Source organism: Hippichthys cyanospilos, chromosome 13 (assembly GCF_059441005.1).
Source record: "Hippichthys cyanospilos isolate Australia breed blue-spotted pipefish chromosome 13, RoL_Hcya_1.0, whole genome shotgun sequence".
In the NCBI taxonomy this organism is placed as follows: Eukaryota; Metazoa; Chordata; class Actinopteri; order Syngnathiformes; family Syngnathidae; genus Hippichthys; species Hippichthys cyanospilos.
This window is the reverse complement of record NC_142381.1, coordinates 5,536,495-5,552,653: the sequence shown is the minus strand read 5'-3', so window position 1 is coordinate 5,552,653 and position 16,159 is coordinate 5,536,495. Positions and strand designations below refer to the sequence as shown.

At 41.5% G+C, this 16,159-nt stretch overlaps 1 protein-coding gene across 2 annotated transcripts in view; it reads right to left on the bottom strand.

The window, feature by feature from the left end:
- Positions 1-16,159, bottom strand: part of gpc3 (glypican 3) — a 77,838-nt gene that overhangs the window by 25,078 nt on the left and 36,601 nt on the right. For both annotated transcript variants that reach the window (XR_015867684.1, XM_088432181.1), the window contains exons 4-6: positions 9,696-9,838; positions 9,280-9,405; positions 5,622-5,733 (exon numbers count right to left, since the gene is read on the bottom strand). Coding sequence is in view for 1 of the 2 variants with exons in the window: in XM_088432181.1 (XP_088288307.1) it covers positions 5,622-5,733; positions 9,280-9,405; positions 9,696-9,838 (381 nt within the window). In the remaining variant the exon portion in view is untranslated. The remainder of the gene's footprint in view (positions 1-5,621; positions 5,734-9,279; positions 9,406-9,695; positions 9,839-16,159) is intronic.

Genomic DNA, 16,159 nt, shown 5'->3' with positions numbered 1-16,159 from the left:
TAGCAGAATAACAAGCGCTCCTTCCTCTTCCACTTCAAGAGCGGTCGTTCTTCACCCACATAAAACCGAGGAGGGCAAGAGGACAACGGCCCTAAGGGGGTTTGTTAAATAACGCGCGCTAAATAACATCAAACAGAAGTCTGCCGCTTTGACTTGGGGGAGCGTAATGGCTAGGTGAGCAAGTGTACGTTTACAAAACAGCAGGCGCTGTCTGACACCCTTGGTGTCTATGAGTCTGATTAGCCGCACACCCGACCGCCGCTGCCGGCACCCTTATGAAACAGTTTCTATTTTATATCTGCTGTAATTAGAACCTGCGCATGCAATGTGCACGTCACACAATTCAAAAGCTATTTGAAGTGCCGCTTTACGTTGAAGCCATCTGGTTTTGCGTCACGTGAAACGTTTTGGTTATAATTATAGGCGCGTGCATGCATTAAAAAAAAAAAGCTACACGGCATGCATCAGCATGCTCAGTGAACGTATGTGTATTCTTCAAGTTTGCATAAGGTGTCACACGCACACTGACCAGGCTTCGGTGCCTCTGAGGAAGTGAGATTGTGTGATGGAATTTTTGGCACTCGGGATCTGGTTTATTTTCCACCCTGGATTCCTGTTCTACCTGCAGGATTTTCCCAGGTTCTGGCTTCAATTAGCCTGGGAAGCTGGAAAGAGAGGAGGGGATCTTGGGCTTTAGAGGGAAGGAGGGAGGGAAGCGCGACAGAGCTGGAGTCTGTCACACACAAGTCAGCACAGCTGGAGTGTTGGAAAGAGGGCCTAAGAGCCAGCAGAGATAAGAAACGCTCCAACTTGTAAAACTTTAACACTAAATTCAAAGATGGGTTAATCTGCTGATGAGAAAGCAATTTGCGCTGAATCAGTTTCATGTTGCCAAAATAGCATTTGAACAGTGTGCGATGAATTAGTTTCATGTTGCCAAAGTAGCTTGTGTACAATAGCTGTTGTATTGTTAATGTACCTCTCTAAAGCGTGTCACATAGCCAAGTCAAGCTTGTCAGAAGAATTCCCAAGAGGTCTGACCCTCTAAATTGCAAATTCACCCAACAAATGACTGGGAAACGCTCTGTAATCAAAGACCAATCACATAATTGCTCTATTTTGCCACTAGCTCAACCATCTCCTGTGAGATTAGTTGTTCGGAGCAGAAACCCGATACTCTGGGAAGTTCGGCAGATGTGGAGCAAAACAAGCTCATCTCCGCAGAATAAGAAGACATCATCAAAATAACATGTTCTCACTCGAAGGCCCTCGTCCCCACACAGGAGCTGTCTGGGCTACTTATCACGATAGATGCGTCAAAAGCAGCGCGCCGTGATGCGCTCGCATCGTGGCAGCTGAGGAGATGTGTTGCCTTGATGGACACTTGACTGTGTCAGCCCTGACATACTTCAAACTACACAGAGAGGACCTCACACAGCGACAAAAATGTGCCACGGCTCCTCAAAGTCTTGTCTCGCTTCAAGAATTTGTGAGGTTAGAACAGAAGGGGGAAGCAATTTCTCTCTATCCATTTATTGTTACCAGATCATGTTAACGTTGGATGCGGCGCAGCAGTGATATCAGCGGTGTTAAGCGTGAGAAAAATATATTATGCCTGCTGGTGTTTTCCTTCGGGTCTCCCTTCCAGATAGCCTCTGTGACTGTAGATATGCATATCGATGCTGACAATGTGAAAAATGACACATTTCCGCCGCATACTTGCATTTCTCACACTTTCCGTCACAGAGCCCATGAAATGCCGAAAGAAAAAGAAGAAAAAAATTCACATTCCAAATATAGTCTGAATGAAAATGCAATAAAATAGAGTATTCGAGCTTTTGGAAACCAGATTTCTTAACTCTGGCTGTTCATGAAAACAAAACAATCTGTACATTCATATCTATGCTAATGCACGCCTGTTAGAGGCTATAACTTTCCTTACATATAGTACATCCAATTCTGAATGTTTTGAGAATGTTGTCAACTGTATAAAAGAAATCTGGTATTAATGTACCCATTGTCTCGGGACATTTTCCCAAATTGGGAAAACAGTGCATCCCTAGTATTGATCATAGCTATGAAGAATGGTTAGCAAATTGATTTTTGGCAAAACATTCCCTTATTATATTCCCCAGAGGTTCACTGTTTCCATCCCTTTGCTGTTGGTGTTGTCACGTACCTAATTGTCTTTATGTAGCAAGTCCCAACTGCTGAGTAAAAATGCAGTTTTATTTTACCCTCAAAATCTGATTCAACATTTTTTTTGGAACGCAGTCTAAAAACAGCTAAAGATGGACGTTCTCTTTACGCTAATTCATCTAGAAAAACACTTGATAAATATTTGTGACCCATGTCTTGAATGTGAAGTACACATTCCCATTGAGCAACCTGAGACTGAAGCAGTGCCACGTGGAATCAACATGGAAATCCTCTGGTCCATTTCCAGGGACATTTACACATGCTATCTATGTTGTTGGCAGCTCCTCATACATGCTGCATAAACTGAGACAGATGAGAGTAATTACGAGCGAGGTGCAGCCATCTTCTTCTTCTCCGATCAGATGCTTATTTAGTCCATTTGCTCTAAACCCTGCATCATCCGACGCTGAGTGGCGGGGAGGCGGAGACCTTGTAAAACTGCTTTTAACTGAGCGAGGCCACTTTCTCAAGTTCCTCCAGAGGATGTTTACAGCACACTTACTCCGAACAGCTTGGTTGGTAAAATGTGCTGTGTGGTCAATAAACAGTTCCCAGGATGACAAAGCATGTTTAAAATTATTACCTCTTAAAAAAAATGTTTGTGATAGTTGATTGATTGGCATGTTGTCAAGAAAACTTCTCGTTCAACATTGAGTTTGTTTTAACCTACTGCAGTTCGTCGGGGTCAGAACCGGTTGAATGTCCAATGTTCCTACTTGCAGAATGAAACAATGTATGTATTTATTAGACATATTTGATCAAATTTATTTTCATTTAATGCACTGCATAGGTCGAAATGAGTTTGTGACATGGTTTGACGTCACAGTTTGTTGATTGTCATGCAATGGGTGATCAAGATAAAAAGAAGGCATGTAAAAACGAGTGGGAAGCAGAAATCAGAGGTAAGTGAGGGGCAACATAGCAGATGACCTTTGTACCTCTTTGGCTAATGTTTTGGTCACACCCACTCAAAAACATTATTGCATGTAAAAATGGCAGAAAATTCAAAGACTACTTAACGACTAAAATAGCTTAAAAAATGACATCTTGGGCATTTCTAGCACAAATTATCTTGCAAATTAAAAGACATGAAAATTATGTGAGAAAAAATGTTATAAATAGCTGTGGCATTGTGACGAATGCAATTCATGCTTTTATTGTCCTTATGGTGCCTTGGATGCACTTCATGTGAGGGACCATTAGCCATATCTCAGCTTCCCTCCAAACATCATGGTCAGGCAAAACTGTAGTCCGGAGTGCATTATGATAAAGTGAGGTGGAGAGAGCAGGGACTCATGAGCATGAGACAGAACAGCCCCTCAAAGCTGCCTGATTTTAACAGGGTTGTAAAATAAGTGGATGAAATATAAGATGCGTCGCACACAGGATTATGTTCCTTAACTAGACTGAAAAGCTGTGCTTACAAAACAGTAGTTTGCACATGATAAACTTCCCGACTTAATGCCAGACTCTGAAATTGGACTGCATTACTGTACTTTGCAAAGCATTCCTGTTATTTTGTACACCACAGTAAAATGATCATTTGCTGCGTAAATATTTGTCTCGACAGCTGGATTGTAAAATGTTTCACGGCGCATGAAAATCTGAAATCGGTCTTTCATTAGATGTTCTACCAGGATTTTAAACTCAATATGAGTTCATGAAGATACAAAGTTCAGGAATCTACATGTTTGCGTGCACACGTATGCACACGCGCACGCACAAAAAGCGTGTCTGTAACATAATAAGCTTTGTCATGTTAGCAAAGCCAAATATCATCAATATGAAACGTGATCCCCCCGGCAAATAGTTCATATGGACTGCAGCAGCTCTGCTTGTAATCATATTGTTCAAAATATTTGTCCCTGGCAGGGGATGTTGAAAGGATTATATATATTAGTTTGTGTGTGAGCCCATTATAACATTGATGTACAACAACTAAGATCAAACAAACAGCTTGAAACTTATACAATTTGGAATTAAAACGATAATTATTATTATTATTATATAGTTACATCCATTTTTGAAGGCACTGGTACTTATTAGGCTTGCAGGTGAGCTAGAGGCTCGAATTACAACGAATTATCGTTGCGATATTTGAAGAGTCACTTGGGCTGAGTTAATGGACACAGTCTTAACTAGGGATGTCTCCATTCTACTTTTTCCACATCCAATACAGACAACAATACTTCAGCTTCAAGAGTTACAAAATAAATTGTGGCAGAACTGATTTTGACATGTCGAAAAAAATGCTGAAATGTTTTAAAATTTCCTCTGCGGTGTGCTGATGTACTACTCATTGCTGCTTGGTGCACAGAATGAGAATCTTAAAAGATAGAATAGAAAGAATAAAAACAATCCAATACCGCTACAGTCATTTTTGCCTGGATGAAAGTCAATACCGAGACTGTGGATCAGATCAGAACGTTGCTAAGTTTTACACAGGAGTCCTGATGTAAAACACACAAACTTTTTTTTTTTTTAAACCTAGGTTTGGGATAAACAGTGGTTGGGTGTTTAGACAGGAATCGGATCCACACCTGCACAAAACGCGGCAGAATATACTAGTGCGAAAATGACTGCATACTGACAGGCAAAAATAAAACCTATGTTTAGAAGAAAATCCAGTTGCCATAAAAAAGTCAAATTGAGTCACGAGTGGGAGATGTTAAAAATAAAAAAAAACAGAGAGGGAGTGAACAAACTTTCAACTTTGCTGTTATAAGCCTGACTTTCCAGCACAACGAAGCGTGAGGTAATGCCGAAAAAGAAAATTACAGTCGGAAACCACAGGCCTCTGTATTTTTTTCTTGAGAGTCTCTGCTTGTCAGAAGAGCCGAGAGGGTCGGCAGCTGCTCTTTGGATCTTTCAGGTTGTTTAAAGCCGAGAGAAGTATTGTAATCCACCAAGACAGGCCCGCGGCGCCCGCAGGCTCTCGCGTACACACACAGAACACTTTAGGCAAATGTGTCTGTGTTTGGGGGGGCTGTGGCGATTCAACATGTTGACAGCTACAAGTTCAACCACCAGGAAACAGGAAACTCGGCCAGAGCCGTTGCATGATACATCTGCCTGCTAACTTTGAGCCTACATGCGAGAGCATTGCTGGTTCCTGCCGGCCGCACTCCAAAAGGTGGTTTCCATGGCGATGACAGTATGATAAATAGGTCCCCAACCCTGAAAACAGCTGGGGTTTACTGTGCAAATAATTTTGAAACGTCAAAACAATCTCCATTGCCCTTGTGAGTGTCCTACACTGGCCCCACTGTTGTGAAAGTGTCTCAGATGACACAAATGTTTTTGCAAGCCCTTGCCACTAACACTTACACAATCGACAAATGGTCATCTGCTGACCCCCGCAAAATAACCGCATGATGACATTACACATACCCATGACATAAGAAAAAAATCATGACACTCACCTGGTTGATGTGCTTGAGTTTGTCTATCATCTGACTGATGACAGGCTCGAGGGGCTTGCTGCTTCGGGTTTCAGAACCCGAGTGTGAGCGCTTCAGGTTGGGCCCTGAAAACCTGACAGGGCAACAAAACAATGAATTATGGGGATGAACGAAAATATTAAACATAAGGCACTGACATCCCAAGGGTGTAGAAAATGTGTTAAAATTGATCATTATAATTATGTTGTTTTGGAAAAATGATGATTTTCTTCAATTATTCATTGCGGCTATGACAGCAATTCTTTATGTAATCTTGAATCTTGAATATCTCTATCTATCCATTTATTTATTTATTTATTTATTTATTATAGTGCTTGTCAACATTATAAGGTTGTGCTGAATTCAACAAGCATAATTCTGTAATGTGAGAGGAAGCCGAGAAAACCTTTGGAAAAAAAATGTAAGCAAATGGAGAGCATGCAATATCCTCAAAGCAGGACAAGCGGGGAGAATTGTACCCATCATCTCAAAATTGTGTGACAGACATGCTAAATAAAACTAAACAATGTCACGTGTCATCAGTATATTATTATCAAACCCAATGAAAGAGTTACAAGCATTTTCAAAATTATGAAAATGAATACTATGTATTTAAGTGTTTCAACCCATGTCAGTTGAGGCCCTTGAGGCACACACTAAAACAGCTCCAATCACCTGTCCTGTGGCTACACTGAACCCTCTACAGAGAAGAGATATTAATAAAAACAAGAAAAACGAAAGAAAAAAAAAGATAAAGCTAAAAACTGAAAAAAATATTGATAAAACCAGAAAAAAAACGTTATAGGATGCGCTGGTGGTGACCAAAACTAGGAGATTGTCGCCCTCTTGTGATATTTTGCGGAAATGTCAGCCATAGTCTTGTTTTTTGTTTTGTTTTTATTTGTTGTGTTGTGTTTTGGATGGGGGGGGCAGAGGTCATGTAAATTCACAACCTAACACGAACCAAGGATCACTCCCCTGCATTTGTAAGTCAATTACACTGAAACATTTATTTTTAAATAGTCAATTGGTAGTTTTACTACCCTACTCCCCTGGAGAGGGAAACTTCTAAATGTAGGTCGCCATTGATATGTAAAATTTTAAGCAGCTTTTTCAAACATAAATGCGTTTAGCACGTACATTTGGCAAAAACTAGTCCAAGTAATTCTAAGTCAATTCTTCCTCAACTGAGCTATTGCAAGTTTTACTGGCGTGTCACATGATTGTTTCAAGATTTAGATGAAAATTTGAATTGTACGGTGTCAATCAATATGTTTCATTTCAGTAGTTTTCTGATATTTTCTGTTTCACTGGTGAACTTTTGTGGTAAAACGCACCTGAAGTAATATGTCTGCACATGTCATGAATAAGAGATGGCCTGACAAGCATGAGGTAACTCTGTTCCCATCTGCACATGCATAGATACACACGCACTTCCCCTTTAACTTCCATTAATCAGATTTTTTTTCTGTGTACTAATTTCGACTTTCCATTAAATTCAGAAGACATTTCCCCTAATTATTTATTCTTCCTATTAAGCACGATCCACCCCCACCCCTGCTGCTAATCATCGCATTAATAATGCAGAGAGATGTGGGATCCATTTAGCATTGGATCAGAGGAAATGTGCGCTGAGGATGGAGGAGGATTAGAAGAGCTTTGACTGACAGATATTGTAAGAGCTAAACTCAGCTCATGCTCCTTGTAATAGATGCCTGAAATGTTACCAGATGATATATTTTTTTTTTTTGTCAAACCCGTCTCATGCTATAATGTGATCAGATCATCTAACCAAAATGAATGCGACTAATATGGCTGATCCTCAACGGATGTGCAAATGTTTCCACATTACGTGATGGGCCACGCCCACCCTAGCTAACCTGTTTGGACGGAGGTCACACTTTCTTGTGTTTTGTTGCTTTTGTTCATACACTGCTTCATTTGCTGACATGCTATGCTGGATTAAAGCATACATTCTGCCAAGTACCCCTTAACCAGTACAAAGCATTAAAAAAAAAGGACTTCAAACATGCCATTAAAACTTTTTTGTATTTGTCCACAAATAAATATTAAACAAAGCGTCCTCTTTTGGGGTTAAAGTAAACAAAAATAAATCATTAGCTTAATTTCCAATAATTCTAGCAACAAAGACAATCCCATTCGGTGTAAATTTGTGACTTAACACAGTGTCAACTCTTCAGCATGTAGACTGAATAATGTAGTGACTCTATTGTACACCAACACTGTCGGGATGCTTTACATTGTGTGACTTTAACCTGAAATAAGCCTTTGTATCTTTTTCATGCGCTGGTATCTTTTGCATTTTTTCACCAACTTTTCCCATGGAGGTTGAATATTTAGACTCAACAAAGCATCTTTCCCATCATTTATCCCTCACACGTATGCAAAAGTAGTTTGATGCACTGTTTGGAGATCACACACCACTCCGATATTTTTCTTATCAGCGTGACGCTGTTTGATCCGTTGAAAAGAAGTTGCTCCTGTGATCTTAGCCAAACCGCTATGGTAAACATGCCTGACAAAAAGCACTATATTTAGCTTTGAGGTCACTCCTAAAGTAATGGAAACAAACCAGGCTTGATTCTCCCAGGACTCGATCTTTTATAGACGATTTGATGAAGATCCTATAAGGAATAGTAATGGAAGATGATCCAGTATAAATTGAGGAGTAAAAATGTACTTAGCAGTTTTTGTGCAACACATGCTATACGAGGTGACACTGAGAATTTCTTGCCGGGAGCTATTGTAATCACTCCATCATTCACTCTCCTCTGCAGCCTCCCTACGCGTTCCTATCGCACTGCTTGGTCCAGCTTGTAATCTTCCCCTGAGGACAACCCTGCCCCTCGCCAGCACCGTGTCTCCTTCTCAAATTTTCTATCTTTGAGGCAGACTCCCTCACAGGAGCTGCCCTCTTAAACAAGAGGTCAAATATTCACCTGGAGCACATTTTTTCCAAAATGTGCCACCGCGAAGATTAAACTCCACTATTAATTTCAAATGGCAAGCCGCACTTGTGTAAGCATGAGAGACAAATTGAAAATGACGGCATGAAAGGATGGCCAGTTAGCGAAAACTAATATCTGGTGTTCAATAAGGGTGAAGTAAAATAAAGTATTGTGAAGACCAGATGAGGTTGTACAAGAAATATTAGACAAAGAGGAGAATGATGGCAAGTTTTGGTTATTTGTTCAAGGGCAGAGAGGAGGTTCAATGTGGGAAGGTGATCATTTGCTGATCAAGTTTGGTTTATTCTTGGACAATTTGCATATGTACTGTAAATATTGCCAATGGTGATACTTGCCATTAAGATTGGGCACCACAATGCTCCACAAATAAGACAACAACTCTAGAAGTATCAAAAATATGGAGCAAATTAAGAACTTTCTGAAGGGTCTGCATTGCAATTAGTCCCCCCATGCATTTCATGTGTCCCCCTTGAGGCTGAAGTCTGGGGTAAGGTCTGCATTGTCTCTCGCCCTGGATCACCTTGGACAGCTCGCTGCTCAGCCTAATGAGGACAATCACTACAGAAATCTATCAAATGTTTTCAGTTTGGCCCACGTCATCCTTTGTGGTCTTGTGCTCTTTCATTCAAAAAGATAAGCCGACGGCTTACCGGTCTGTCATTTCTTGCCCATTCCAGCAAAGAGAGTGGTTAGCTGGAGCAGGTTCTCGGCTGCACAGAGACTCCCCGAGACCACTGTAAAAGGAGCTGAATTCCCTCAGATTGGAAATGAAGTCCCTGAAGAAGGGGGAAACAAGAAATTGCCCATCACATGAGTGAATTTGAAAGCTAGCCTATGCGGAGAGTCCCAAAGGCGAGAGAAAGTCGCAATGTCTCTTCTCCTAATTGGCGTTAATTCAGGTAGTCTGTAGAAGAAGCCAGCGGGCCCGAGGGGGATAGTTACAAAGCGCGCTCTGGCCCGTTACTGCATCACTTATGTGGGGAAAAGAGGCAGCACACAAACAAACTTTTCATCAGAGAGTGAGTGGGCTCTGAAATTACACAAACTAGAAGACTTGTCTGCTTACTTGCGGAGCCCCCCTAAGGTCTCATCAGGATCTGAGGGAAGTGTTTGAGTGTTGCGGGCCACAAAGGGAGCCGGGCGCTGGAAAGGAGACGATACGACTGAGCGGGTGGATCGCTGTTGAGACTGCCCACACATCCCGCTCACCTGCAGAAGAGAGAGAAAGGACAGTGAGTGCGCTTCCATTTGACTTCCAGCTCCCGCATGAAGTCATTTTTTGGTCACTTTATATAGTAATGATGCCACCACAGGTGCTGTCAGCTCGCGATCTGCTAAGCTCCCCTGCAAATTGTCATCTCTTTAGGTGTGTTTATTTGGAGAAGGGAAGAAAGTGAGGATTTGCATAACAAACACGTCATTGTATCATCCGCCAGCTTTTCACGCCTCATCCCAGTTTGTCATCCCAGCACTCCAAAATGTGAAGCAATAAAATGAGGCTCCTCGTTTGCCACGCTCCCTAAATAAATGCCATTGTGTTTTCACATGGGACGTACATAACAATAATAAAAAAGTCCCTCTCTGTCTCCGAGAGATAATGGACTTGGCACACATTTGCAGGTGCTATAAACATGCAAATTGTTGTTAATGTTTAGCTGTCGGGTTAAAGATTTGCTTGTGGTTTAATTTCCCGCGGGGATATTGGACCGAGCGTAATTTTGCCATCTAGCGTTAAAAGTTAATTGTGTCTCCCTCTCCTTAAACTGAAAAGATTGGTGCTGGAGCAGCATATTAATGATGGAGAATGATAGTCAGTACCGGACATCTGTATTCTGAATATGGTAGCGCACACTGGAGAACAATCCGATTCTCCTTTGCTCAGACAAATGGAAGCAATAACTTCTGCAATCACGCTCACAATGTACACTCATCCACACATATGCACTTAATTCTATCATCCACATCAAGGGTATCAAACCACTGGCGTGACATCACTGTGATTGGCATATTATTATAGTGGTATTTTTACCAGTTCAGGCTCTCCCCTGCCTACTGCCCAAAAACAGCTGGGAGAGGCACCAGCATACCAGCTACCCTAGTGAGGATAATGGCTGTAGAAAATGGACGGAACAAAATGAAGCTCACTCAGTTGCGAAGGTTATTTCTGGCCTTTTTTAATGGCCCCCTACACAATCTCTAGGCTCCATTGTATCGGCGATATTTACGCCTCAGTCAGTCTTGCTTTTTCACCGGCCATGTAGTAGTTTGGTTTCCTCCGGAAGGTCATTGGGACTATGAATGAAAGTAAATGTATGATTGCCGCATATCACATTTTAACACACAAAGAAAAAGATGAATAACTTCAAACCATACCAATGCACGTGTTACATTGTTAAAACATATACTATGTTTGTTTAAACGTATGTGATGTTTCTTGGATCGCTATACAATAAAAACAAACGCACAAAGACACAGAAAAACCCATTTTTCTACCTACTAACAAGACAAGTCTCCACGGATCCTCAAAACCTGGAATACCCGACAAAACCATAAATACACATCCATGCACTTAATATTCCAAATAGGAGGCTTGTGCCCTTAAAAAAATTAAACCTCACAAGAGTTCATGCGTAACCAAAATTATACTAAACGCACACTCATATAAAGACACAGTTTTTTTTAGGGCCTCATAACTTGACAAATGCCTCAGCACATTCATATAAACACACACACACACACACACACACACACACACACACTTTGTCTCTGTCAGAGCATCCTCCACCCCGACATCTTCCTCTCATGTAATTGTCCCCGCTGCGCTGTGCCTGCAGCGAGCGCTGGTGCTCCCACAGGCCATGATTAATGTGATTGGAAACATGCTCCTTTTTTTTGTTGGCACGTTCCTTCAGAAGCCACGGGGGACTGTGGGAGCGACTGATTCGGCACCGACGCCCCTCCGTCCACCCATGCCGATTGTTTTGAGAATCTTCAAGGAAGGGCACATTAGCGGGGTATTAATGTCATGCGGGGATGGACTAACACAAGCTACAGGGCAGCCGCTGATAAGGCCTGCCTCAGTGGGAGCGCTTGGAAATACCTGCACAGTTTTATCTTCACTGAGCAGCCTGCTGAACCGATGTTGGGACGGGATCTGCCCACAAGTTATAGAACACACGATCATACTGTATTTTATGATTTGCACGTGTGCACCAGCATGCTCCAGGTCTACGATCAACACGATGGACCGTTACAATGATAAATAAATGAATAAAATGGTTTTCATCAGATTCCTCTTCACTTGTAGAGATAATTGTAGTGACATGTTGACCAGCTATCAATGAATCAATCAATAAAGCAATCAAACTTTATTTGGGGAGGGCTTTTCAAACGGTGATGCTGGGTGACCTTGGCAATAGAGCTGACTCAATACTCGGAGAAAGCAATTTCGCATCGCTGTTTGCTTGATACATTTTGGACTGTGAGCCTCAAGTAAACACATGCAAGGGCTTAACTGAGAATCAAGTGGCCATTATCAATCAAGTGCCCACACTTATCAACTTCCACAGGCCACTTTTGAAGAACTATATTCAATCACGGATTAAGGACACTAAGAAACCGCTTGTCAGTTACGATGTCATTGTATGATAGGACACAAGTCTTCGCTAGCTGCTAACGCGGGGAGCAGACGTATGGTGCATTCAAGTCCAGTTGGATATTTCATACTCAGTCAAAAAGAATAAAAAGGCAATTGATGCATTAAACATTGATAAATTCTTGCCCAAGTAAAATCATTATTTGAATATACCTTCATACAAAAAAAACACTGTCTTCTCACCAGTTAAAATGACAAGAAGTTCTAAAGTCATTTATCTGCAGTGAACACTAAAATAGATGAGTCAACGAGCGATTCACAGCAGTTTAAAATAGAGATCTGCTATTTAGCAAGTTTATGAGCGTTCTCGTAAGGAAATTGATTTCACAGTTTTCACTCAATTTTGTCATTTCTGAACCGTCCGGCTGTTAAAGGCCTGACTTCCCCTTTATAGACACCACTTCCAATACTGATGAAATCACAAAAATGGTTTGAATAGGTTTCACACAAAATAGGAGCCATAAATTCCCAGTAAGGATGAAATTATGAGGTGATTATGCGCATTGAACATTAATAAATCATTTGCAAATCCCGTGTAATTGAGATTTACAACCGGTATATTTATAGTGACATCATGTGAAGTAAATAGGACACATTTAAGTGAAGTGGCAATCAGCCAGAGAGCCAGGATGAGAAAAATCCTAAGCATGTGTGTCTGTGGCAAAAATGGCTGCAGGTTCACAAATTAACTAGAATAGTCTAGAGACTAATTGGCTATTGTTTGTTTTTTTCATTTCATTTGTTCTGTTTCCTTATGCATGTCTATTCGGACTCGACTTGCCCGCGCAACAGATGAGAGAAAAGAAGAAAGCCAAATGTCACAGACACGGTGACAAGACATGGCATTAGAGCGCGCTCGCCGCTGCGTCCGGCGTGAAACAACACAAAACAGACAATCTCCAACAAAGCCGGACAGATCCATCATCTTTGCGTCACGGCCGACTTCCCGTCTTCGTTTGAGCCGAGGCCCGGCCGGGTGATGAATGTCTCCTCTGCACTCGTCTGTCCTTGGTCCTCTTGGGTCCGCCCCTCTTCCCCCACCATACTTCTATTCTGTCCCCGTCTTTGTCGCTCTTCCTTCTCCTGAGTAACCGATAAAAATAGAGCTTCATAAATCATGCATCTTCTCTCGCAGCAGAGTGAATGAGCGGCAGAAAAAGAGGGAATGAAAAAGCGAGTGTAATGTTCAGAGTGAGATGTACAGACTGAGGTGGATGACATCAAACTCCAGGAGAAGGGTGGCAAGTTGACAGTTGGATAGATTGGAGCTGCGGGGCTCTTGGCCGCCCTCTCTTTCTCTCGCCGAACAGGTTGATTCATGCTGGATTCGTGCCGAGAGGAAGAAATGAATATTACCACGCTGGGGGAGAAGGTCGCCAGACTTCTGATGGTCGCAGCGCCAGCAGAGTCCGCGTTTAAAGTGTTCACAGATGAGACGCATTTCTGGCGACTGCGCTCAGTCAATCTGTCTATCACTGCGGGTAACAGCTCTGAGAGCATCCCTAGAGGGCAGGTTAAGTGAGAGGCTTGAAGTCACAGGAAACCACCAAACAAGCCGCCACAAGAGGATTCTTCACAAACTACTGAAGAAGACTTTAAGAGGGCGTTTGTTGTAAAGTCGATCCCTGCATGTCACTGGAGCTACGACTTAATGAATGAAGTGCATTTGGAATGATTCGTCTTTCAAAGCCTTCAAAGTTTAAACTTTTAATCGCAAATGAAGACAAGCTAGACTCAAACGCATATTTTGGCTTTTAATCAATGACTTTTCAGTCACCGTTTCAGAGCGAGAATCGTATCGCTCTTGAAATCTAAATGTAATGCTCCTCCAAATTACGTTGTTGTTTTTAACATGTTTACTGCATACGTCAAACTCAAGGCCCAGGGGCCAGATGAGATCTGCCTTTTTATTTCATGTGGCCGAGGAGCCAAGTTGTTTGCGGTGACTTCATGCATATTTTCTTCTTTCTTAGTAAAAATAAGTACCGTTTTTTTTGTTACTAAGCCCCATCATGAATTAAAACGGTGGAAATACTTTTACTTTGCGACTTGGTCACATCACAGCAATGAAAATAATGCTATAATAAATGTACAGTACAGTAAGCCAGTATTTTAAAACAGACATTTTAATTTTAGTGTAAAATGACTCTACATATTTCTACACATACTCTGCATTTAGTACCCCAAAAATTGATTAAAAACAGCTACTGCTCAATTAAAGTACAAATAACTTGGTAGTAAGTTAGAGAAATCACAATTTGGATTCTTAGGTTTCCACCGCATATACTGCACCTGCTTGGCACGCCACATTTGTCATGACTCAAACGCCTCATTCTCAATTTGGTGTTAAAAGGTGAAGAATATTTATTTTCGGTAAAACTATTAAGCCTTTTCATTTCCGTAGTGACATTTCAGAGAGACAAAGCTATCAGGAAGGGAAACAATGTTGCTGTCCTTTCAATGACACCCCTGAGCAAGGGGTGTCTCAGCCAGATTACATTGGAACACTAACCCACTCAGACACACATGCACGACCTTGTCACAGAGCGGAGCCAAACACTGACATAGCAGCTATAATCCTATATAGTGGAACCAGTCTGAGCCGTGAACACACATTAAAGTCATCCGCTGCGACTGGAATCCAAAAGTGTTTAATTTTAAATGGTGATCCTGCACAGAGAGACTGAAAGAGCATCAGCGATTTGTGGATGCGAAAGTAAGTGAGGTCAACCTGCGAATTAATAAATGATGGCTTGTGAGTGGAAACCCAGTCACTGAGGGGATTCCGGGTGTGAGAGTGAAAAGTTCACCAGATATACAAGAGCAAATACACATCCGGCTCTGTCGCTCTGACAGAATAATGCCTCCATATTTCATGAGCACTTCTCCCTGACTCACTTGTGGGCCTCGAACAAACCTGACGCTTTTATTGCAGTAGAAACCACACATAACGGGTCACCGCAATTGGGACTGCTTTTACAGCTGAAAAAAAAGGGAAAAAGTAGAAATGCTTGTTAAAACAATGTTCTCTGACACTTTTATACATTCGTTTTATGACTTGGAAAATGCTGCTTTTAAAGCCTCTAATATACTCTCACCGGTACACCTACGCACTTTGAACATATATAAGATTTTTTTTTAATGCCATCGCGAATAATAAGATTAATGGTGCCAAAAATGTGTAAAACTTGATAGATAGATAGATAGATAGATAGATAGATAGATAGATAGATAGATAGATAGATAGATAGATAGATAGATAGATAGATAGATAGATAGATAGATAGATAGATAGATAGATAGATAGATAGATAGATAGATAGATAGATAGATAGATAGATAGATAGATAGATAGATAGATAGATAGATAGATAGATAGATAGATAGATAGAGAGCATCACAAGAGACATACAAGACAATGGCTAAGGAGACAGATGGCAAGGATAGCACATTTGCTGACAAAAAAAGACAAAGCCACACATCTCAAACAACATATAGGTGGTGGAAGCATGGGGGAGGGAGTCATGACGCAGCCCTCCTGGTAGCAGCCAGGTGCCTAGGTCTCCTAAACAGGTCACGTCATGTGGGTAGAATTAAGGGGGGCATTAAAGAGTTGTGAATGTGGGATCTCTTAGAGTGACCTTGGGCTCCCAGTCCAACAGTCTTAAGGCGACCTGGTGAGAGGAGGGAGGGAGATTTGTAGCATCAAACAGTATTCTTCCTCCAGGGGAAAGACTCCGGATAACTCTTGTTTTGGGACAAGATATGAGTGGCTCAAGGATCTGGCCTGGTAGACACAAGGGACTGGTTTGACTCATGACCCATTAGACGAAGAAATGAGACAAAATCAAATAAAAATCGAAGTAAGGTCAGAT